General features: G+C 41.8%; 1 protein-coding gene across 1 annotated transcript in view; it reads left to right on the top strand.

The window, feature by feature from the left end:
- The window catches only part of TTYH2 (tweety family member 2), a 310,797-nt gene that overhangs the window by 102,602 nt on the left and 182,550 nt on the right, over window positions 1–25,645 (top strand). Inside the window, exon 3 of the mRNA XM_053706960.1 lies at window positions 3,728–3,839. Coding sequence (XP_053562935.1) covers window positions 3,728–3,839 — 112 coding nt within the window. The remainder of the gene's footprint in view (window positions 1–3,727; window positions 3,840–25,645) is intronic.

The following is a 25,645-nucleotide window of genomic DNA, read 5'->3' as shown; positions in this document are numbered from 1 at the left end:
GCCCCCCAAAATAAAAAAATTCCCTACCCTATTCTAAATTAAAAAAAAGTTCAAAGCTCTTTTACCTTACCAGCCCTTAAAAGGGTCTTTTGTGGGGGCATGCCCCAAAGAAAACTGCTCTTTTGCCTTAAAAAAACCCCACAATACCACCCCTCAACATTACAACCCACCACCCACATACCCCTAATCTAACCCAAACCCCCCTTAAATAAACCTAACACTACCCCCCTGAAGATCTCCCTACCTTGTATTCACCCAGCTGGGCCGAACTCCTCATCCGATCCGGGTGATGTCTTCCAGCAAGCGGCAGTGAAGTCTTCTTCCATCCGGGCGATGTCTTGAAGCAAGCGGCAGAGAGTCTTCTTCCATCGGCGATGTCTTCAAGCAAATCGGCATCTTCAATCTTCTTTCTTCGCTCCTCCGCCGCGGAGCATCCATCCGGCACGACGACTTCCCGACGAATGAGGTTCCTTTAAATGACGTCATCCAAGATGGCGTCCGTCGAATTCCGATTGGCTGATAGGATTCTATCAGCCAATCGGAATTAAGGTAGAAAAATCTGATTGGCTGATTGAATCAGCCAATCAGATTCAAGTTCAATCCGATTGGCTGAACCAATCAGCCAATCGGATTGAACTTGAATCTGATTGGCTGATTCAATCAGCCAATCAGATTTTTCTACCTTAATTCCGATTGGCTGATAGAATCCTATCAGCCAATCGGAATTCAACGGACGCCATCTTGGATGACGTCATTTAAAGGAACCTCATTCGTCGGGAAGTCGTCGTGCCGGATGGATGCTCCGCGGCGGAGGAGCGAAGAAAGAAGATTGAAGATGCCGATTTGCTTGAAGACATCGCCGATGGAAGAAGACTCTCTGCCGCTTGCTTCAAGACATCGCCCGGATGGAAGAAGACTTCACTGCCGCTTGCTGGAAGACATCGCCCGGATCGGATGAGGAGTTCGGCCCGGCTGGGTGAATACAAGGTAGGGAGATCTTCAGGGGGGTAGTGTTAGGTTTATTTAAGGGGGGTTTGGGTTAGATTAGGGGTATGTGGGTGGTGGGTTGTAATGTTGGGGGGTGGTATTGTGTGTTTTTTTTTTTTTCAGGCAAAAGAGCAGTTTTCTTTGGGGCATGCCCCCACAAAAGGCCCTTTTAAGGGCTGGTAAGGTAAAAGAGCTTTGAACTTTTTTTAATTTAGAATAGGGTAGGGAATTTTTTTATTTTGAGGGGCTTTATTATTTTATTAGTGGGCTTAGAATAGGTGTAATTAGCTTAAAAATCTTGTAATCTTTTTTTTATTTTTTGTAATTTAGTGTTTGTTTGTTTTTTGTAATTTAGTTTAGTTTATTTAATTGTATTTTTAGATAGATATTTGTAGTTTATTTAATTTATTGATAGTGTAGGTGTATTTGTAACTTAGGTTAGGATTTATTTTACAGGTAATTGGGTAATTATTTTAACTAGGTAGCTATTAAATAGTTAATAACTATTTAATAGCTATTATACCTAGTTAAAATAATTAACAATTTACCTGTAAAATAAATATAAACCCTAACATAGCTATAATGTAATTATTAATTATATTGTAGCTATCTTAGGGTTTATTTTATAGGTAAGTATTTAGATTTAAATAGGAATATTTTAATTAATAATATTAATATTAGATTTATTTTAAGAAGAGTTTAGTTAGGGATGTTAGAGTTAGATAGGGTTGTTATACTTAAAAAAAAAAAAAAAAATATATATATATATATATTATAATAACGATATTAACTATATTAACCCTAATATAATTAGGGTTAATATAGTTAATATATATAATATAATAATTATATTAACTATATTAACCCTAATATAATTAGGGTTAATATAGCTGGCGGCGGTGTAGGGGGATTAGATTAGGGGTTAATAATTTTAAAATAGATAGCGGCGGGGTAGGGGCTCACTTTAGGGGGTTATAGATTTAATATAGCTGGCGGCGGTTTAGGGGTTAATAACTTTATTAGGTTGCGGCGGGGTTTGGGAGCGGCGGTTTAGGGGTTAATACATATTTTATTGTTAGGATAGTGAGGGGGGATAGCGGATAGAGGGTTAGACGTGTCGGGCTATGTTAGGGAGGCGTGTTAGACAGTGCGGGTGATTTAGACTTTAGTCAGGTTTTGTAGGCGCCGGCAGTTTCTAACGTGCCGTAAGTCACTGGCGACGCCAGAAATTTGTACTTGCGCAGATTTCTGGACATCGCTGGTTTGTCAGACTTACGGCACTTTAGCATCTGACGGCGCCGTATATGGGATAGCTCGAGTTGCGAGCTGAAACTGCGGGCGACGCGGGTTCCCTCGCTTGCGACGCAAACTGCGACGTTTATCGGATCGCGCCCCAGGTATATGTACACAATGTGATAAAGTAATGAGATCTGATTATACCTACAAGCTCAACCCATTTTATTAGGTTGTGGCTTCAAAACACAAAACCTGCTAATTCATATACACAAATAAACCTTAAAAAAGCAAATCTCATACATTTTATACTCTGCAGCTGGTAAAAAAAGTAATTGGAAACATGTTAAGGGAGAAACAATTTTACAGTATACTGTCCCTTTAAGTTTTAGGGTGAGCATTTAATAAACAGCAACATGAAAACAATAATGTTAAACATTTGGCTGCAGCACAGTACTACACAACAGATTTATGAACTTTCTTGCAGCCAACCGACTAACTTTAAAGGGACATGAAACCCCAAGTTTTTCCTTCATGATTCAGATAAAACATACACATTTTAAGCAACTTTACAATTTTAAGCACCTTTCCAATTTTCCAATGTACTTCATTCACTTGTTATCCTTTGTTAAAGGAGCAGCAATGTGCTACAGGGAGCTATCTAAACACATCAGGTGAGCCAATGACAATAGTCACATATGTGCAGCCACCAATCAACAGCTACCTCTCTGTAGTGCATTGCTGCTCCTTGGCCTGCCAAGGTCTGCTTTTCAACAAAGGAAACAATGGAGTTGAAAAGCTGTTTACAATTGCATACTCTATCTGAATAATGAAAGTTTCATTTTGACTTTACTACCCCTTTTAAAGGTCTACTAAATAAAGTAGAATTGCATAATAAAACTGGCATAATTAAAAGATAATGCAATAACGCTTACTCTAAAAAAAAATTATGGCAAATTAATTTTTTCTTCCATTTTCAAGCCCCTTGTACCATGTGACAGATATAATCCAATCACAGTCTAGTATACGTATACCCTGTAAGTTTGTGCACATGCTCAGTAGGAGCTGGTGCCTCAAAAAAATGTGCATATAAAAAGATTGTGCAAAATTTGATAATGGAAGTAAATTTGAAAAATTCTTAAAATTGTGTGTTCTTTCTGAATAATGAATGTTTAATTTTGACTGGAGTATCCCTTTAAAAATAATTTGAAATGAAGTTGTTTTATTACCATATGTTTTCATGCTCATTGACCTTGATCTTCAGATATTTGTTAAATGAACATTTCTAAAACCAAAAAATGTCACCTTCTTATTGTAATGATTATTTATTTGAACTGTGCATATATTCTATAAATTTGTTGAACATGATGCAGATATTGTGTATCTTGGGGGGCTAGTGTGCTTAGTATATTAGTAACATATTTTTAGAAGTGTTTCACATCTACTTGGACATAAATCATTTTTGGACATAAAGCTGAAACAATTGACCCTCTTTTCTCTTTTTCAGTGCGGCAGTTGGCATAGGATTCTATGGAAACAGCGAAACCAATGATGGCGTCTATCAGCTCACGTATTCCCTGGATAATGCCAACCACACATTGGCAGGGTTAGATTCTCTGGTAAGATCTGGGTTAATCCTTGTGCAAAAGTCCAAAAGAAATGCATGAATACTTTTATTGTATATTGGTGTTTTATTGGGTCACTATGGGCACAGGTGGGGCAGCTTCTTTAATTCTAGGGCCAGAAAAACTCTGTGTGACACACAGCACCCCCCACACTCTGTTTCCATGAACTGTGAATAATGGAGAGACAGAATGTATTAGCAACCCCGGGGTGCACTATTCACAGCCATCTGTGGGAGCGAAACAGGAGGGGGAGCACAGGAGGGGGGATCACAGGAGGGGGAAAGGAGAGGGACAGCTATTAATGAAGCTAGGAGAGTAAATGTAGAAATAGAAGGTTTTATGAAATGATAGACGGAGAACCATTAAAAAGGACCAGGTGAAGAAGGGTAATATGTGAAAATAGAAAATAGTTTGTGTCTGTACACTATACCCAAACTAAGAATGTGTTTTTGTACAAGATTTTGGTTAGGGCATGTAAGCTCATCTGCCAGGGTCCAGGCACTTTTCATAGGTGAGTCCTTCTCTAGAACATCATAATATGTGCTGCATTTAAGATAATTTCTCCTACGATTTCATATCCATGGTCTGCAACTTATATTAAACATCTCTAATGAGGATAGGGACGGGCTTATTTAACCTCATCCATGAGGAACTTTTATTGTTACGCATGTTTGGAACTTTGGTAAACAATGCAGTAGTGCAACATACTCCACGAGGATACAAACAAACTGAAATCTGTTCAAATGAGGGCTGTTTAAATGGTATATGGCCTTAAAAATTTAAAGGAAGACTTGATCACCTAAAATATGAATCTAGAGGAGAGACGAAAAATAGAGGAAATGATAGAAAAACCTTCAAATAGATTACTGGTATTAACAAAGTATTTTTCTTTTACAAGATGTACCGAGTCCACGGTTTCATCCTTACTTGTGGGATATTATCCTTCCTAACAGGAAGTGGCAAAGAGAGCACCACAGCAGAGCTGTCTATATAGCTCCCCCCTTAACTCCACCCCCCAGTCATTCTCTTTGCCGGCTCTAAGCAGGGAGGGTAAAGGGAAAGAGGTGATAAACTGTTATTTTTATTTTTCTTCAAGCAAGAGTTTGTTATTTTTAAATGGTACCGGTGTGTACTATTTACTCTCAGGCAGGAGATGGATGAAGATTTCTGCCTAGAGGATGATGATCTTAGCATTTGTAACTAAGGTCCACTGCTGTTCCCACAGAGGCTGAGGAGTACAGGAAAACTTCAGTGTGAGGAACGGTTTCTTGCTATACAGCAATGAGGTATGTTCAGTCATTTTTTCTGGAGAGACTGGGATATTTCAGAAAGGCTGACAGTATCCCCATGTGGGTAAGGGTAAGCAGTAATCCTAGAGCTAAAAGGAAAGGCATTACTTAGCTTGCTTATGGGGCTAATTACATATATGGTTGACACTGAATGTAAAATGTTTGTGTGTAAATGTTTTTTTGGATGGGAGTGCTTTAACTTTTTTGTGGGCAATAAACGTGTTGGGCAACTTTATTAGGACACACATGGCTTATTTTTAGGGTCTTGGAACCCACATGGCTAGTTATGATCACCCTGGTGCGGTTCTTTAAGGCTCAGGGAACATCGAGTGAGATGGGCGGGGCCTATTTTCGCACCTCTGTTGCGCACTTAGTTTTGTACAACAAGCAGCAAGCTAACTCCTGAGGGCCCTGGTGTAGGTTTGGGGCCAAATCAAAGCTTTTACCCCACACTTTCGATCCCTGAGGGCAGGTAGGGCCACAGCAGGGCTGTGGCAAGGTGCTGAGGTTTTTTTTTTCCGGATTTGGGCCTATTTTCGATCCGGTTTGGACATTAAGGGGTTAATTGTTAAAAAAAATTGTGGTGCAATCTTAACTACCTATTGTGTGCCTACATACAGTAGCCCCCAACCCGGGAGCGGATCTAGTAGGGGGCAGACTTTCTCTCTTTGCTCAGGCTTGGGCAAGTGACGTTCAGGACTCTTGGGCTGTAGAAATCGTAACCCAGGGGTATCTTCGGGTTGGCCACGGCTCCCAGAATTTTCACAAAGGTGCTAGGGGCCCTTCTGGCGGTCCTAAGGCCGCGGCCTTATTTAGACGCTAATTCAAGCGTCGACTTTCCAACTAGCCAAGTCTCACACGGACTTCGTGTTGGCCTTTCTAAGATCTCATGGGTGGAAGGTGAACGTAAAAAAGAGTTCTCTTTCCCCTCTCACAAGAGTTTCATTCCTAGGGACTCTGATAGACTCGGTAGACATGAAAATATTTCTGACGGAGGTCAGGAAATCAAAGATTTTAGCCGCCTGCCGAGCTCTTCATTCCATTCCTCGGCCGTCGGTGGCTCAGTGTATGGAGGTAATCGGACTAATGGTAGCGGCAATGGACATAGTTCCGTTTGCTCGCTTACATCTCAGACCACTGCGAATATGCATGCTCAGACAGTGGAATGGGGATTATGCAGATTTATCTCTTCAGATAAATCTGGATCAGGAGACCAGAGATTCTCTTCTTTGGTGGTTGTCACAGGATCACCTGTCCCAAGGAATGCGTTTCCGCAGGCCAGCGTGGGTTATAGTGACGACGGACGCCAGCCTACTGGGCTGGGGTGCAGTCTGGAATTCCCTGAAAGAATTAAGAGCGATATTCAATGCTCTTCAGGCTGTGGCCTCAGCTGGCTTCGGCCAGATTCATCAGATTTCAGTCGGACAACATCACTACTGTGGCTTATATCAATCATCAGGGTGGAACAGCAAGTTCCTTAGCGATGATAGAAGTTTCCAGAATAATCCGATGGGCAGAGACTCACTCTTGCCATCTATCAGCAATCTATATCCCAGGGGTAGAGAACTGGGAGGCGGATTTTCTAAGTCGTCAGACTTTTCATCCGGGGGAGTGGGAACTCCATCCGGAGGTGTTTGCTCAACTGGTTCAGCTATGGGGCACACCAGAATTGGATCTGATGGCGTCTCGTAAGAACGCCAAACTTCCTCGTTACGGGTCCAGGTCAAGGGATCTTTAGGCAGTACTGATAGATACTCTAGCAGTACCCTGCTCGTTCAACCTGGCTTATGTGTTTCCACCATTCCCTCTCTTTCCGCGTCTGATTGCCAGAATCAAGCAGGAGAGAGCTTCTGTGATTTTGATAGCACCTGCGTGGCCACACAGGACTTGGTATGCAGACCTGGTGCACATGTCATCTCTGCCACCATGGTCTCTGCCACTGAGGCAGGACCTTTTGATTCAAGGTACGTTCAAGCATCCAAATCTAATTTCTCTGCATCTGACTGCTTGGAGATTGAACGCTTGATTTTATCAAAGTGGTGTTTCTCTGAATCGGTCATAGATACCTTGATTCAGGCTCGAAAGCCTGTCACCAGGAAAATCTATCATAAGATATGGCGTAAATATCTTTTTGGTGCGAATACAAAGGTTACTCATGGAGTAAGATCAGGATTCCTAGGATTTTGTCCTTTCTCCAAGAGGGATTGGAGAAAGGATTGTCAGCTAGTTCCTTAAAAGGGCAGATATCTGCTTTGTCTATTCTATTGCACAAGCGTCTGGCAGATGTCCCAAACGTTCAGGCTTTCTGTCAGGCTTTAGTTAGAATCAAGCCTGTGTTTAAACCTGTTGCTCCGCCATGGAGTCTAAATTTAGTTCTTAAAGTTCTTCAGGGGGCTCCGTTTGAACCCATGCATTCCATAGATATTAAGCTTCTATCTTGGAAAGTTCTGTTTCTAGTTGCTATCTCTTCAGCTCGAAGAGTTTCTGAACTATCTGCATTACAATGTGACTCGCCTTATCTTGTTTTCCATGCTGATAAGGTGGTTTTGCGTACCAAACCTGGGTTCCTCCCTAAGGTTGTTACTAACAGGAATATCAATCAGGAAATTGTTGTTCCTTCTTTATGTCCTAGTCCTTCTCCTAAGAAGGAACGTCTGTTGCACAACTTGGACATGGTTCGTGCTTTGAAGTTTTATTTGCAGGCAATCGAAGATTTTCGTCAAACATCTTCTTTGTTTGTTGTCTATGCTGGAAAGCATAGAGGTCAAAAGACTACGGCTACCTCTCTTTCCTTTTGGCTGAAAAGCATCATCCGTTTGGCTTATGAGACTGCTGGACAGCAGCCTCCTGAAAGAATTACAGCTCACTCCACTAGAGCGGTGGCTTCCACATGGGCTTTTAAAAATGATGCTTCTGTTGAAAAAATTTGTAAGGCTGCGTCTTGGTCTTCGCTTCATACCTTTTCCAAATTTTACATATTTGATACTTTTGCTTCTTCGGAGGCTATTTTTGGGAGAAAGGTTTTGCAAGCAGTGGTGCCTTCCGTTTAGGTTCCTGTCTTGTCCCTCCCTTCATCCGTGTCCTAAAGCTTTGGTATTGGTATCCCACAAGTAAGGATGAAACCGTGGACTCAGTACATCTTGCTTACCTGATAAATTTCTTTCTTTTGCGATGTACCGAGTCCACGGCCCGCCCTGTCTATTCAAGACAGATAGTATTTTTTTATTGAAAACTTCAGTCACCTCTGCACCTTATAGTTTCTCCTTTTTCTTCCTAAGCCTTCGGTCGAATGACTGGGGGGTGGAGTTAAGGGGGGAGCTATATAGACAGCTCTGCTGTGGTGCTCTCTTTGTCACTTCCTGTTAGGAAGGATAATATCCCACAAGTAAGGATGAAACCGTGGACTCGGTACATCGCAAAAGAAAGATATTTATCAGGCAAGCATAAATTTTGTTTTCCCAGTTAGAACAGCATCAGAATAAGGGGTCATGATCTCAAGTTGATGGTTAGTAGGTTCAGAAGTAAATTGCAGAAGCACTTCTCAGAAAGGGTGGCTAATTCATGAAATAAACTTCCATTAGAGGTGATAAAGACAAAAACTGTGTGGGACTTAAAAAAATACCTGGGACGAACATAAAGTTATCCTGCAAGCCAATTAAGCTTACACTTTATATGAAATATTGATAGACTTGGTGGGCCTGTGGTTCTTATCTTCTGTCATAATTTATTTTTCTATACTTATTGCAAAGCAAAAAGAGAGGATTAAATTTTGTGGGCAATCCAAGTCTTGATGGGCTGATTTAAGGAAAAAAATGTATCCACATTTTACAAACAACAGAAAACTGGTACTTGCCCACTACAGCTTATATGAAATGTTTGTTTTACTACAATCGTTTGGGCACAGCCTATAAATTCACTTGCCCTCATCAAAGTAATCCCTCTTAGTGAGTCCTGCTCTAATACAGCATTATTTGTGCAGTATTGGACATAGAGTTGGTGGAAGAAGTGGAAGATCTAAAAGACAGATATGAGGGAGATAAGATGCTGTGTTTGGTAGGTGTGGCGGATACCCCGGCTACCCCGACTGGGTAGCTCCGCCAAACGGGTCCTGCTTCCTCCCTGCCGATTGTAGCTATGTAGCTGGCAAGTGACCACAGCCTGTAGCCACCCCTGATGCCCGACAGCACCAGTACTCAGGGTTCCACCCTGTGGCAGACTCCAGCTACCAGACTAGGTAGCTCTGTCAGAGTGTCCCTCCCCTGCCTGCAACAGGCTGCTATGTAGCCCAGGAAAAGTGATTTTAGCTGGAGCAAACCCAAATAACTAGGCAGCCTAGCATTCAAGTTTAACAGGAACTCATTTTATTGAAAACACACACTCCTTTTATATAGTCAGCTCATCTTGATAAGACCCTGGACAATCCCACTATTTTCCCGCCATTCCCACCCCTCTAGACAGCCCGGCACCTCCATAGGAGCCACAGTCTCACATAATCCCAATACATAGGGGTGGGCGGTTTCGGGTGATCCCGGTGGAGCGGCGGCACTTCCAGGGTGTCATTTTAAAGCTCTCGGTCCCCAGATGCCACAGTCCAAGCATGATTCTTTACTGGGGACCAGAGTTACAGTCCGTTGAAGTTATGGGGTTAGGGGTGTCCAAAACCCCCAGTTCCAAAAGGAGCTCCCCTCCGGCAATTCCCCCACCCCTTGTACTCCCCAGGGGCTACTAATCCCCAAAAGAGCGGAGCTCTGGGGCACATGGTTGCTGGAGCGACCTTGGTTAAAGTTAGCGGCTGTCCTGTGGCCGACCGGGAGTTCCAGGAGCCTGGCCAGCCTGAGAGGGGTTAGGCTGGTGTCCGTTGTAAGGCAGCCGACCGGGAGTTCCAGGAGCCTGGCCAGCCTAGGAGGGTTTTCCTGGTCATACACCAACTTTTCTCTGAACACAAAAACAAGCCAACACAAAGCAAACAAACAGCTTCCAGAGATGGTGGTTGCTCTGAGGAGCCCAAAACCACTGAGAAACAACAGGGGTGAGGTTGTAGGGGGGTGGGGGGTAGCCTTAGCCGTCTGATATCCGTGACAATAGGAAATGGGGTTAAAGGGATGATGAGAACAAGTCAACTGAATGTCCATTTCATCTCAGATAGAATAGTGCCATAGAGAACCTGGAGGGCTTTGTGAAGCAAGGGAACTATGACACTAATGAGGCAGAAATTAGATTTTTTATGTAAAACTTGTACTGTCCCCTGCTGCTTAAAGAGGCCAAAAAGCAAAATCTATAACCTAAGTTTTCAAAATGCTGCAAATGACCTAAACCAGCTATTTGATTTGTAGCATTTGCAGACTACAAAATTGGCTTTTTGGCCTGTTTAGGGAGCATGGGACATTTTTACACATAAACAAGAGGGAGTCGATCACAATCTATTTGTGATTTATTATACCGGCCTAATCAATGTGCGAGTTTTCCAAGTCATCACAATACAAAATAGATCAGTGCGTTAAAGGGCTGCAGCCACGAACCCCTTTTCAATAGAAATGTTCCCGAAAAGGCCTTTTCATGTGTTAAGTACCTTTATAAGGATAGAAACTCGGAGGTCACCAGAAACTGACATATACCATATGCTTACATTAGTGAACTCACATTTAGGGGGCGATTTATCAAGCTGAGGTGGACAGGGGCGCACATATGTGCCCCTGTCTGCCGCAGCTCGCCTCTGGCGGGCTGAATTCCCCATTGCACATGAGCGCTATTTTGCGCTTGCGTGCAATCTCGTCCCCTGCCCGCGTACAGCCAATCACATGTGGGCAGGAGCTGTCAATCTCCCCGGTCGGAATATACCGGGGAGATTGAAATTCGCCACTTTAGAGGTGGCGAAAGGTAATGCCTATAATACTGGTCTAGATTATGTTTTACATTTGATAAAATGGTATTGATTGAAATAGGCGAATAATGAGAGTTAAAAAAAAGTTTACAATCCATAGGAAATAGTTATCAGTAATATAAGGATGAAGTATGTGGGTTTACATAGTGGAAGTTAGGAGAATCTTAAAGGGACAGTATACACCAATTTTATTATAAATGCATGTAATAGACACTACTATAAAGATGAATATAAACAGATACTGATTAAAAAATCCAATATAAAACCTTTTAAAAACTTACTTAGAAGCTCCCAGTTTAGCACTGTTGATGAGGTTGGGCTGGGACTGGGACACCCAATGAAGGGGCTTGGAAAGCAGGAACAGGCAGACACTCCCCACTCCCCTGCATATGAAAAACCTCATTACACAGCCAGGAATCTGTATAAATCAGTCCACATCCAAAACTTTAGGGCTTGGTTAGGAGTCTGAAAATCAGTGCAATGTTATTTAAAAAAATAAGTAAAACTATACATTTTTACAAAAACACTCCCAGATGGGCTGTATAAATGCATAATCTACAAAACATTTATGCAAAGAACAATCTAGTGTACAATGTCCCTTTAAATAAGAGCATTATGGTTTAAAGGGACAGTCTAGTATAAATTAAACTTTCATTATTCAGATAGGACTTTTAATTTTAATCGACTTTCCAATTTACTTTTATCATCAAATTTGCTTTTTTCTCTTGGTATTCTTAGTTTAAACTAAACATAGGTAGGCTCATATGCTAATTTCTAAGCCTTTGAGGGCTGCCTCTTATCACATGCTTTTTAAATCTCTTTTCAACACAAAGAGACAGAAAGTACACGTGGGCCATATAGATAACACTGTGTTCAGGCACAGGGGGTTATTTAAGATTTAGCACAATACAATGCTAAATTTAAGACAATAGATAATAAACAGTCACAGTCATGTGATCAGGGGGCTGGAAGAAGGTTTCTAGATACAAGGTAATCACAAAGGTAAAAAGTGAATTAATATAACTGTGTTGGTTATGCAAAACTGGGGAATGGGTAATAAAGGGATTATCTATCTTTTAAATCAATAACAATTCTATGGTAGACTGCCCCTTTAATATACTGTACCTATGTGAGGATTGGCCACAAACAGCAATGAGAAAATGTTTTTTTCACATCAATTTAAAGCAAATCATGTTGGTCTAATTTTTTTTTTTATTCTAAGAAATGATGAATGTTTTCTGTCATTTGTATTTGTCTGCAACCCCCCCCCCCCCCAAAAAAAAACCCAACAAAAACAAGTTTTAATTTTCTCAAATTTAACTTTTGAATGTTGCTGTTCATAGTTTTTATTGTAGGACCGTGACAGGGGATGGCAAACCTTTAAGTGTGTTATGCCAAACAGTACAATAAAAGGACCAGGCCTGCCAAACTTATTTAGTAAAAAAAGGCAGGATAATTTGTAAGTTCCTGCAGCCATTCTGTCAGCGCTATGCCCACATCAAATCAAAGACCTTTCTAGTCCTAGAACAGTCACTCTCTGTGTCACTGGGGGATTGCATCTTCTTGGGGAAAAATGGCATTAATTATCACTCTAATTGCCACACATGGCTCCATAAGTGCTGTGCTGACCCCTGGTCTATAAGATGTTTGACATGTAAAGGTTGCTTTCAGTTTTCTAATAACAGTCAGTTTTCAAATGTTACCATTTATTTTATAGGAAAATGGTAGAACTATTATCAAGGTAACCATTGTTCAACTATTTGCCAAATAGTGGCTCATCTGTCACCATGTTCAGAAAAATGCATACTCATGTGGTTACCCACATATTGGTGGTAGATTCTTTGTATATTTTTTGCAAACCTGTTTACTACAGAAATGCTTCTAATAAAATGTTAAGCTACAGTCAACAGGTTCTGATCTGAAGCCCAATGTGGTTACATGGTTGATGGGGACTGCAGGGCTATTGGTCTGAACTTAGGTGATCGATGTGCATTTAACGCACAGAAACTTTAAATGATGGAATCGGATATGATGCCATTTAACCTTCAGACTAAGCAGGCTAAAGCCCACACTACCTCATATAGGAAGTGAATAATATGGGTCCTGTCATATTCCATTTCTAATGCTACCACCCACTTCATAACCCTTAGATAAAGCCCTCACTTACCCAGCACAAATGCCAATGACAGAGTATGGAGATCTAAAGAACTAATCTAATCTAAATATCTGGTCACCTTCAGCATTGTGCTTAGCATCAAAGCTTGACCTTGGTTTTATGCATTGAAGCTTTAATGGGACACTGCAAGATATGTGCTGTTAATAGAGATAATGTACTGAAACATTTAGGAGTATATTTTGTTATGTAGAAATCACTAAAGATGGTTAAATCAGTGTTGGTTATTTAAAAAAATTTCCAAAGAATTCCTCACAGGTTTATCTAACAACTTGGAGTATATAAGGTTACAGATTAGTAATAACATCAGTATTGTGTTCTGTTAATATAAAATTTGCCTTCTAAATGGGGCAGTTAGTTTAGTATCCTGGTTAAAGCCCCGGGCCCACCCTATATCTAACATATCTCAGACAAATTCAGCTGCTGAACATTCTGTAAAAGCAACAATTGGCACCATTCAGTTCCTAGCATACCCAACCATGTATTATATGACAGTATACTATATGTGCTTGTATGTGTATATATATATAAAACACATGGAAGTTTGCATGTCAATTGTTAGCAATTATTGATTTATTGAAAAACTGAAAAACACAGACAGCCCAAAGTTCCATACTCTTTCAGTGTCACTGCATTGTATTAGCCTCTCAAGACATATTCAGTTGTATTTTTCACTATTACTAATAATTGGAGGAGCTTGCCCAAGTACTCTAAGTAATGCTGTATTAGTGCAGTAGAATTATAAATTATATTTGTAATCATCATATCACACATATACCCTTTATTGTGTTTTAAACATGCTATAAATTATATTCTTAATAAAAAAGCTTACTAACATTTACACTTATATTTAGTGATGAGCTTGTTTTTAAGCTATACTAGAATATACCTGGGTGTTCTAACACCTCTGGCAGCTAAGGGGTTAAATGTAAAACAGAAAATCTGGTCTTTACATGTTCTTTTAGTGTTTTTTGTTTTGAGTTGCACACATGACATATATTTGAACAGAACAGACTGATTTGCCCTTCTGTTACAATCTCCAGCATCAGAGATTATTTCTCTAAGTGAGTGTTATCAACCATAATGAACGACTCAAGTAACAGCATCAATTTACTTGTTCTGCTGACTGCAAAAAGCCTATTTAATTTCTTTGCCTTCTGATTTTAAATGCTGTATCCGCTAAAGACCTCAGACTCTATTACTCCCATCATAATCTGCCTTCCATCTCTTATTTCCGCTCACCAGACCACAGAATCCTCATACAATACTCTATTCTTCTCATCTCTCTCCCATGCCCAGACATGGTTTTCTAACCCAACAGCTGGGCATCTGGGCCCCTCCTCCATCACATTATGGCCTTGGGATTTATTTCTGCCAACACAGGGCTGTTACTCAAGCAGCAGTCTCTGAGTTATTCCATTGGATGGGGCAATAATGTATCTGAGATTGATTTGTTTTTATATAAATGTATAAATCATTTTACTATGAGCATGTTCACACTACTAAACGGTCATTGAACACCTCTTTCTTGTGTATAAAATCTGTACTTTGTCCCACTCTCTCTGTAACAAAATGCTACAAATTGTCTTAACAGTATTTTGATTGGCAGCATTTGCGGGTTTCAGAATTTACCTTTTGGTAACATTTGTAAACAAAAGCAAAAAGGTGTAATTTTCTTCTTAAATGGAAAGAGTCCACAGCTATATTCATAAATTTTGAGAAATAAGAACCTGGCCACCAGGAGGAGTCATTCTTTGCCTTTCGTCCCAGGAGGTTGGCAGAGACATGTCAGAATTTTTAAATTTTTGTTTCTCTTGTAAGGTGTATCCAGTCCACGGGTTCATCCATTACTTGTGGGATATTCTCCTTCCCAACAGGAAGTTGCAAGAGGACACCAACAGCAGAGCTGTCTATATAGCTCCTCCCCTAACTGCCACTCCCAGTCATTCTCTTGCAACTCTCGACAAGATAGGAAGTATCAAGAGATATGTGGTGACTTAGTGTAGATTTTACCTTCAATCAAGAGTTTGTTATTTTTAAACGGTACCGGCGTCGTACTGTTTTACTCGCAGGCAGAAATTAGAAGAAGAATCTGCCTGGAGGTTGATGATCTTAGCGGTTTGTAACTAAGGTCCATTGCTGTTCTCACACATAACTGAAGAGTATGGGAAAGACTTCAGTTGGGGGAACAGTTTGCAGATTACCTACCTTGAGGTATGTTCAGTATATTTATTTCTAGAGAGATGATAAGATCTAGAAAATGCTGACAGAGCCTTGTATAATTGAGGTAAGCCTGATGCAGTGATTTAACAAGACTGGGATCATGCTTACAAAAAAGGGTAATATTCATGTTAATACTCATATTTCTTAGTGACAAAACGTTTACATGTTATATAGAAAGTTATATAGAAAGAACGTTTTTTCTCTGAGGGTGATGAATCATTTTTTGGGGCCTAGTTTCCACATGGCTAGTCAGATACTCCTAGGAGTATTTTCTTAAGGCCCTCTGACATCGAGTGCATGGTGGGAGGGGCCTATTTCCACGCTCTAGATGCGCAGGAGGAGTCCTCTAGCATCTGAGGACCACTATAGAGGGCTTATTTCTTCCCTAAATCGTATTTGAGGGCAGGTAGGAGCCACAGCAAAGCTGTGGCAAGGTGTTTAACTGTTTATTAACGTTTTTTTAACGTTTTTCAAATCCGGTTTGGGGCCTAAAGGGTTAATCATCCATTTGCAAGTGGGTGCAATGCTGCTTTAGTCCCTTATACAAACTGTAAAAAAAATAGTTTACTACTTTTTAACACTGTTTTGCAGTTTATGTGATAGTTTTTTTTCTCTTAAAGGCACAGTACCATTTTTGTTTAATTGCTGTTTCACATTTATTAAAGTGTTTTCCAAGCTTGCTGGTCTCATTACTAGTCTGTTAAACATGTCTGACATAGAGGAAACTCCTTGTTCAATATGTTTAGAAGCCATTGTGGAACCCCCTCTTAGAATGTGTACCAAATGTACTGAAATTTCTATAAATTATAAAGACCATATTATGGCATTTAAAGATTTATCACCAGAGGTTTCTCAGACTGACAAAAGGGAGGTTATGCCATCTAGCTCTCCCCACGTGTCAGAACCTATAACTCCCGCTCAAGTGACGCCAAGAACATCTAGCACGTCCAATGCGTTTACCTTACAAGACATGGCGGCAGTTATGACTAATACCCTCACAGAGGTATTGTCCAAACTGCCAGGGTTACAGGGAAAGCGAGACAGCTCTGGGGCTAGAACAAATACAGAGCTTTCTGACGCTTTAGTAGCTATGTCCGATATACCCTCACAATGCTCCGAAGCCGTGGCAAGGGAGTTGCTATCTGAGGGTGAGATTTCAGATTCAGGGAAGACGTTACTTCAGTCCGATTCTGAAATGACAGCCTTTAAATTTAAGCTTGAACACCTCCGCTTATTGCTCAGGGAGGTTTTAGCGACTCTGGATGACTGTGACCCCATTGTAGTTCCAGAGAAATTGTGTAAAATGGACAAATACTTTACAGTGCCTGTTTACACTGATGTCTTTCCAGTCCCTAAGAGGTTTTCGGAAATTATTACTAAGGAATGGGATAGACCAGGTGTTCCGTTCTCTCCCCCTCCTGCTTTTAAAAAGATGTTTCCCATAGATGTCGCTATACGGTACTCGTGGCAGACAGTCCCTAAGATGGAGGGTGCTGTTTCTACCCTAGCTAAGCGTACAACTATCCCCGTCGAGGACAGTTGTGCTTTCTTAGATCCTATGGATAAACAATTGGAGGGTCTCCTTAAAAATTTTTTTATCCATCAAGGTTTTATTCTCCAGCCTCTTGCATGCATTGCCCCAGTTACTGCTGCAGCGGCTTTTTGGTTCAAGTCTCTTGAGGAGGCTCTACAGGTGGAGACCCCGTTAGATGATATTTTAGACGGGATTAAAGCTCTCAAATTAGCTAATTCCTTTATTTCTCTTGTTAAGTGTATCCAGTCCACGGATCATCCATTACTTATGGAATATATTCTCCTTCCCAACAGGAAGCTGCAAGAGTCCACCCACAGCAAAGCTGCTATATAGCTCCTCCCCTAACTGCCATATTCAGTCATTCTCTTGCAAGCCTCAACATAGATAGGAGGTTGTGAGAGTCTGTGGTGCTTTCTACTTAGTTTATTCTTCAATCAAAAGTTTGTTATTTTTAAATGGCACCGGAGTGTGCTGTTTATCTCAGGCAGTATTTGGAAGAAGAATCTGCCTGTGTTTTTCTATGATCTTAGCAGACGTAACTAAGATCCATTTGCTGTTCTCACACATTCTGAGGAGTGAGGTACTTCAGAGGGGGAATGGCGTGCAGGTTTTCCTGCAGATAAGGTATGTGCAGTAAAATATTTTTCTAGGAATGGAATTGACTAAGAAAATACTGCTGATACCGAAGTAATGTAAGTAAAGCCTTAAATGCAGCGATAGCGACTGGTATCAGGCTTATTAATAGAGATACATACTCTTGTAAAAATGTGTTTTAAAACGTTTGCTGGCATGTTTAATCGTTTTTAACATATGTTTGGTGATAAAACTTATTGGGGCCTAAGTTTTTTCCACATGGCTGGCTTAAATTTTGCATAGAAACAATTTCCACTGTTATAGTATAAAAGTTACAGTTGGTGCAGTTAAAATTACAAACAGTGACATTCAGCTTCCCTCAGCAGTCCCCTGCATGCTATAGGACATCTCTGAAGGGCTCAAAAGGGCTTCAAAAGTAGGAGCTGTTATGACTGTTTAAAACATATTTTTCGTTTTGTTAATCTGTTTTTTGTATTAAGGGGTTAATCATCCATTTGCAAGTGGGTGCAATGCTCTGCTAACTTGTTACATACACTGTAAAAATTTTGTTAGTTTAACTGCCTTTTTTTTCACTGTTATTTCAAATTTTGGCAAAATTTGTTTCTCTTAAAGGCACAGTAACGTTTTATATATTTGCTTGTTAACTTGATTTAAAGTGTTTTCCAAGCTTACTAGTCTCATTATTAGTCTGTTCTAACATGTCTGACATAGAGGAAGCTCTGTGTTCATTATGTTTTAAAGCCATGGTGGGCACCCATAGCGTTTCTTTACCAGGGGATTCTGTCGAGGGGAAAGTTATGCCGACTAACTCTCCCCACGTGTCAGACCCTTCGACTCCCGCTTCAGGGACTCACGCTCAAATGGCGCCAAGTACATCAAGGGCGCCCATAGCGTTTATTTTACAAGACATGGCAAAGGTGGTGAATAATATTCTGGCAGCAGTATTAGTCAGACTACCTGAAATTAAAGGAAAGCAGTTAGCTCTGGGGGTAGATACAGAGCATACAGACGCTTTAAGAACCATGTATGATACTACCTCACAATATGCTTAGTCTGTGGGTGATTTTTTTTTTTTTTGACTCAGGGAAGATGATTTAACCTGATTCTGATATTTCTACATTTAAAATTTATGCTTGAGAACCTCCACTTGTTGCTCAGGGAGGCTTTGGCTGCTCTGAATGAATGTGTACAATCGCAGGGCCAGAGAAATTGTGTAGACTGGATAAATAATATGCAGTGCCGGTGTGTACTGATGTTTTTCCAATACCTAAAGAGGTTTACTAAAAAAAAAATTTTTTTATAAGGAATGGGATAGACCAGGTGTGCCGTTCTCTTCCCCTCCTATTTTTTAGAAGAATGTTTTCTAATAGTTACCACCACACGGGACTTCTGGCAGACAGTTCTTAAGGTGGAGAGAAGAGTTTCTACTCTAGCTAAGCGTACCACTACCTCTGACGAGGACAGTTGTGCTTTTTAGATCCAATGGATAAAAAATGTTTATTCAACAGGGTTTTATCCTGCAGCCCCTTGCATACATTGCTTCTGTCACTGCTGCTGCGGCGTTCTGGGTTGAGTCTCTTGATGAGGCTTTACAGTTAAGCGACTCCATTGGATGAATATATTTGACAAGCTTATGCTAGCCAATTCCTTTGTTTTCTGATGCCTTGTTCATTTGACTAGACTAACGGCTAAGAATTCTGTTTTTTACTATACTGGCGCGCAGAGCGCTATGGCTTATATCATGGTCAGCTGTCGTGACTTTAATAAATAAGCTACTTAACTTCCCTTCAAGGGGCAGACCCTATTCGGGCCTGGTTTGAAGGAGATTATTGCTTATATCACTGGAGGAAAAGGTCATGCCCTTCCTCAGGATAGGTCTAAATCAAGGGCAAAAAAAAAAAAAAAAAAAAAAAAAAAGTCTAATTTTCGTACCTTTTAAAAACTTCAGGGCAGGTGTGGCATCCTCTTCCTCTAAGGCAAAACAAGAGGGAATTTTTGCTCAGTCCAAGGCGGTCTGGAGACAATCGGACCTGGAACAAAGATAAGCAGGCCAAGGAGCCTGCTGCTGCCTCTAAGGCAGCATGAAGGAACGGACCCCTATCCGGTAACGGATCCTATAGGGGGCAGACTTTCATTCTTTGCCCAGGCGTGGGCAAGAGATGCTCAGGATCCCTAGGCATTGGAATTTATATCCCAGAGATATCTTCTGGATTTCAAAGATTCCCCCCCAAAAAAAGGGGAGATTTCGCCTTTCACAATTATCTGCAAACCAGATAAAGAAGGAGGCATTCTTACATTGTGTACGAGATCCATCCAGTTCCAAGAGAGGAACAGGGACAGAGTTTTTACTCAAATCTGTTTATGGTTCCCAAGGAGAGGGAACCTTCAGACCTATTTTGGATCTAAAGATCTTAAACAAATTCCTCAGAATTCCGTCATTTAAGATGGAAACTATTCGTACCATCTTAACTATGATCCAGGAGAGTCAATAGAGGACTACAATGGATTTGAAGGATGCTTATCCTCACATTGTGATGCATAAAGATCACCATCGTTTTTCAGGTTTGCCTTTCTAGACAGGCATTACCAGTTTGTAGCTCTTTCCTTTGGGATATCTACAGCCCCAAGAATCTTTATGGAGGTTCTGGGGTCGCTTTGGCGGTCCTTAGACCGCGGGGCATAGAAGTGGCCCCTTATTTAGACGACATCCTGATACAGGCGTCAAACATCCAAATTGCCCAGTCTCATACGGACGTAGTACTGGCATTTCTGAGATCACATGGGTGGAAAGTGAACAAGGAAAGAGTTCTCTATCCCCAATCTCAAGGGTTTCCCTCCTAGGGACTCTGATAGATTCTGTAGAAATGAAAATTTACCTGACGGAGTCCAGGTTGTCAAAGTTTCTAAATTTCTGCCGTGTTTTTTTCATCCCATCCGCGCCCTTCGGTGGCTCAGTACATGAATGAAATCGGCTTAATGGTAGCGGCAAGGGACATAGTACCGTTTGCACGTCTACATTTCAGACCGCTGCAACTATGCATGCTCAGTCAGAGGAACGGGGATTACACAGATTTGTCCCCCTGTTAAACCTGGACCAAGAGACCAGAGATTCTCTTCTCTGGTGACTATGTCGGGTCCATCTGTCCAAGGGTATGACCTTCCGCAGGTCAGATGGGACAATTGTTACAATAGATGCCAGCCTTTTAGGTTGGGATGCAGTCTGGAACTCCCTGAAGGCTCAGGGATAGTGGACTTAGGAGGAGACCCTCCTTCTAATAAATATTCTGGAACTGGGAGTGATATTCCATGCTCTTCAGACTTGGCCTCAGTTAGCAACTCTGAGGTACATCATACTCAGTCGGACAATATACACGACTGTGGCTTACATCAGCCATCAAGGGGGAACAGAAGTTCCCTAGCGATGTTATAAGTCTTACAATAATTTACTGGACAGAGACTCACTCTTGTCTATCAGCTATCCATATCCCAGGTGTTGAGAACTGGGAGGTGGATTTTCTAAGTCGTCAGACTTTTCTTCCGGGGGAGTGGGATTTCCTCCGGAGGTCAAGACCAAGCAGGAGAGGGCTTTGGTGTTTTTGACAGCGCCTGCGTAGCCACGCAGGACCTGGTATGCAGATCTGGTGGACATGTCATCCTTTCCATCACGGTCTCTGCTTCAGAGACAGGTCCCTCTACCTCAGGGTCCTTTCAACCATCTAAATAGAATCAATCTGAGATGGACTGCCTGGAGACTGAACGCTTGATGTTATCAAAGCATGGCTTCTCCGAGTCAGTCATTGATACCTTAATACAGACATGAAAGCCTGTCTCTAGGAAAATTGAACATAGATATGGTGTAAATATCTGATTGTTATGAATCCAAGGGTTACTCATGGAGTAAAGTCTGGATTCCCAGGATATTATCTTTTCTCCAAGATGTTTTTGAGAAAAGGGTTGTCAGCTAATTCCTTAAAAGGGGACAGATTTTTACTCTGTCTATTTTTTTGCACAAGCGTCTGGCAGGTATTCTAGACGTTCAGGCATTTGGTCAGGCTTTGGTTAGATCCAAGCCTGTGTTTAAAACTGTTGCTCCGCCATGGAGCTTAAACCTGATTCTTAAGGTTCTTCAAGAAGTTCCGTTTGAACCTTTTTTTGTTCCATAGATATCAATCTTTATCTTGGAAAGTTCCTTTTGGGTAGCTAATTCCTCGACTCGTAGAGTCTCCAAGTTATCTGTGTTACAATGTGATTCTCCTTATCTGGTCCTTCGTACGGATAAGGTAGTCCTGCGTACCAACCTGGGTTTTTTCCTAAGGTGGTATCTAACAAGTACATCACTCAAGAGATAGTTGTTCCATGCTTGTATCCTAATCCTTCCTCAAAGAAGGAACGTCTATTACACAATATTGGACGTGGTTTGTGCTTTAAAGTTTTACTTACAAGCTACTACAGTTTTCATCAAACGTTCACCTTGTTTGTTGTCTATTCTGGACAGAGGAGAGGTCAAAAGACTTCAGCAGCCTCTCTGTCTTTTTGGTTAAAAAGCATAATTCATTTAGCTTATGAGACTGCTGGACAGCAGCCTCCTGAAGGGATTACAGCTCATTCTACTAGAGCTGTGGTTTTCACTTGGGCCTTTTTTAAATGTGGCTTCTGTTGAACAGATTTACAAGACGGAGTCTTGGTCTGCGCTTCATACTTTTCAAATTTAACAAATTTGATACCTTGCTTCTTCGGAGGCTATTTTTGGGAGAAAGGGTTTTTTACAGGCAGTGGTAACTTCCGTTTAAGTACCTGCCTTGTCCCTCCCATCATCCGTGTACTTTAGCTTTGGTATTGGTATTCCATAAGTAATGGATGATCCGTGGACTGGATACACTTAACAAGAGAAAACATAATTTATGCTTACCTGATAAATTTATTTCTCTTGTAGTGTATCCAGTCCACGGCCCGCCCTGTCACTTTAAGGCAGGTAATTTTTTCATTTGAACTACAGTCACCACTGCACCCTATGGTTTTTCCTTTCTCTGCATGTTTTCGGTCGAATGACTGAATATGGCAGTTAGGGGAGGAGCTATATAGCAGCTTTGCTGTGGGTGGACTCTTGCAGCTTCCTGTTGGGAAGGAGAATATATTCCATAAGTAATGGATGATCCGTGGACTGGATACACTACAAGAGAAATAAATTTATCAGGTAAGCATAAATTATGTTTTCTGACGCCGTTTTTCATCTAACCAAACTAACGGCTAAGAATTCAGGTTTTGCCATTCTGGCACACAGGGCGCTATGGCTTAAGTCCTGGTCAGCAGACGTTACTTCAAAGTCTAAGCTTCTTAACATCCCCTTCAAAGGACAGACCCTTTTCGGGCCGGGCCTGAAGGAGATCATTTCTGATATTACTGGAGGAAAAGGTCACGCCCTTCCTCAGAATAGGTCCAATAAATTAAGGACCAAACAGAATAATTTTGGTTCATTTCGAAACTTCAAAAGTGGCGCAGCTTCAGCTTCCTCTAATGCAAAACAAGAGGGAAATTTCGCCCAGTCCAAACCAGTCTGGAGACCGAACCAGGCTTGGAACAAGGGGAAGCAGGCCAAAAAACCTGCTGCCGCCTCTAAGATGAAGGAGTAGCCCCCGATCCGGGACCGGATCTAGTAGGGGGCAGACTTTCTCTCTTCGCCCAGGCTTGGGCAAGAGATGTCCAGGATCCCTGGGCATTAGAGATTGTTTCCCAGGGATATCTTCTGGACTTCAAAGCTTGATCTCCAAAGGGGAGATTTCATCTCTCACAATTATCTGTAAACCAGATAAAGAGAGAGGCATTCTTACGTTGTGTTCAAGACCTACTGGTTATGGGAGTGATCCACCCAGTTCCAAGGGAAGAACAGGGGCAGGTCTTCTATTCAAATCTGTTTATAGTTCCCAAAATAGAGGGAACTTTCAGACCAATCTTGGATCTCAAGATCCTAAACAAATTTCTCAGGGTCCCATCCTTCAAGATGGAGACTATCCGAACCATCCTCCCTATGATCCAGGAGGGTCAATATATGACTACTGTGGACTTAAAGGATGCTTATCTCCACATTCCGATTCACAGAAATCATCATCAGTTCCTAAGGTTCGCCTTCTTAGACAGGCATTACCAGTTGGTGGCTCTTCCCTTCGGGTTAGCCACGGCACCAAGAATCTTTACGAAGGTTCTAGGGTCCCTACTGGCGGTTCTAAGGCCACGGCGCATAGCGGTGGCTCCTTACCTAGATGACATTCTGATAAAGGCGTCGACTTTTCAAATCGCCAAGTCCCATACGGACATTGTTCTGGCCTTTCTGAGGTCTCACGGGTGGAAGGTGAATGAAGAAAAGAGTTCTCTCTCCCCTCTCACAAGAGTTTCCTTCCTAGGAACACTGATAGATTCAGTAGAAATTAAAATTTTTCTGACAGAGGTCAGGTTATCAAAGCTTCTAACTTCCTGCCGTGCTCTTCATTCCACTTCTCGGCCGTCAGTGGCTCAGTGTATGGAAGTAATCGGCCTAATGATAGCGGCAATGGACATAGTTCCGTTTGCCCGCCTACATCTCAGACCACTGCAACTTTGCATGCTCAATCAGTGGAATGGGGACTACACAGATTTGTCCCCTCTGCTAAATCTGGATCAAGAGACCAGGGATTCTCTTCTCTGGTGGTTGTCCCGGGTCCATCTGTCCAGGGGAATGAGTTTCCGCAGGCCAGAGTGGACTATAGTGATGACAGATGCCAGCCTTCTGGGCTGGGGCGCAGTCTGGAACTCCCTGAAGGCTCAGGGTTCGTGGACTCAGGAGGAAGCCCTCCTTCCGATAAACATTCTGGAACTGAGAGCGATATTCAATGCTCTTCAGGCTTGGCCTCAACTAGCTGCGGTCAGGTTCATCAGATTTCAGTCGGACAATATCACGACTGTAGCCTATATCAACCATCAGGGGGGAACAAGAAGCCCCCTGGCAATGTTGGAGGTTTCAAAGATAATTCTATGGGCAGAGATTCACTCTTGCCATCTCTCAGCTATCCATATCCCAGGAGTAGAGAACTGGGAGGCGGATTTTCTAAGTCGGCAGACTTTTCATCCGGGGAGTGGGAGATCCATCCGGAGGTATTTGCCCAGCTGATTCAACTATGGCGCAAACCAGAACTGGATCTGATGGCGTCTCATCAGAACGCCAAGCTTCCTTGTTACGGGTCCAGGTCAAGGGATCCCCAGGCAGCGCTGATAGATGCTCTAGCAGTGCCCTGGTCCTTCAGCCTGGCTTATGTGTTCCCACCATTTCCTCTCCTCCCTCGTCTGATTGCCAAGATCAAGCAGGAAAGAGCTTCGGTGATTTTGATAGCACCTGCGTGGCCACGCAGGACTTGGTATGCAGATCTGGAGGACATGTCATCCCTTCCACCATGGACTCTGCCGCTGAGGCAGGACCTTCTACTCCAGGGTCCATTCAAACATCCAAATCTAATTTCTCTGCGGCTGACTGCTTGGAGATTGAACGCTTGATTTTATCAAAACGTGGTTTCTCAGAGTCGGTCATTGATGCCTTAATTCAGGCTCGAAAGCATGTCACCAGGAAAATCTATCATAAGATATGGTGTAAATATCTTCATTGGTGTGAATCCAAGGGTTACTCATGGAGTAAAGTAAGGATTCCTAGGATATTATCCTTTCTCCAAGAAGGATTGGAGAAGGGATTGTCAGCTAGTTCCTTAAAGGGACAGATTTCTGCTCTGTCTATTCTTCTGCACAAGCGTCTGGCAGATGTTCCAGACGTTCAGGCGTTTTGTCAGGCTTTAGTTAGAATTAAGCCTGTGTTTAAACCTGTTGCTCCGCCATGGAGTTTAAATTTAGTTCTTAAAGTTCTTCAAGGGGTTCCGTTTGAACCTCTGCATTCCATAGATTCCCCTTATCTGATCTTCCATGCAGATAAGGTAGTTTTGCGTACCAAACCTGGGTTTCTTCCTAAGGTGGTATCTAATAAGAATATCAATCAGGAGATTGATGTTTCCGTCACTGTGTCCTAATCCTTCTTCAAAGAAGGAACGTCTATTACACAATCTTGACGTGGTTAGTGCTTTAAAGTTTTAT

The sequence above is a fragment of the Bombina bombina genome, chromosome 1, assembly GCF_027579735.1.
Source record: "Bombina bombina isolate aBomBom1 chromosome 1, aBomBom1.pri, whole genome shotgun sequence".
Classification (NCBI taxonomy): domain Eukaryota; kingdom Metazoa; phylum Chordata; class Amphibia; order Anura; family Bombinatoridae; genus Bombina; species Bombina bombina.
The sequence above is the reverse complement of the archived record's forward strand: the minus strand, read 5'-3'. Positions and strand labels throughout refer to the sequence as shown.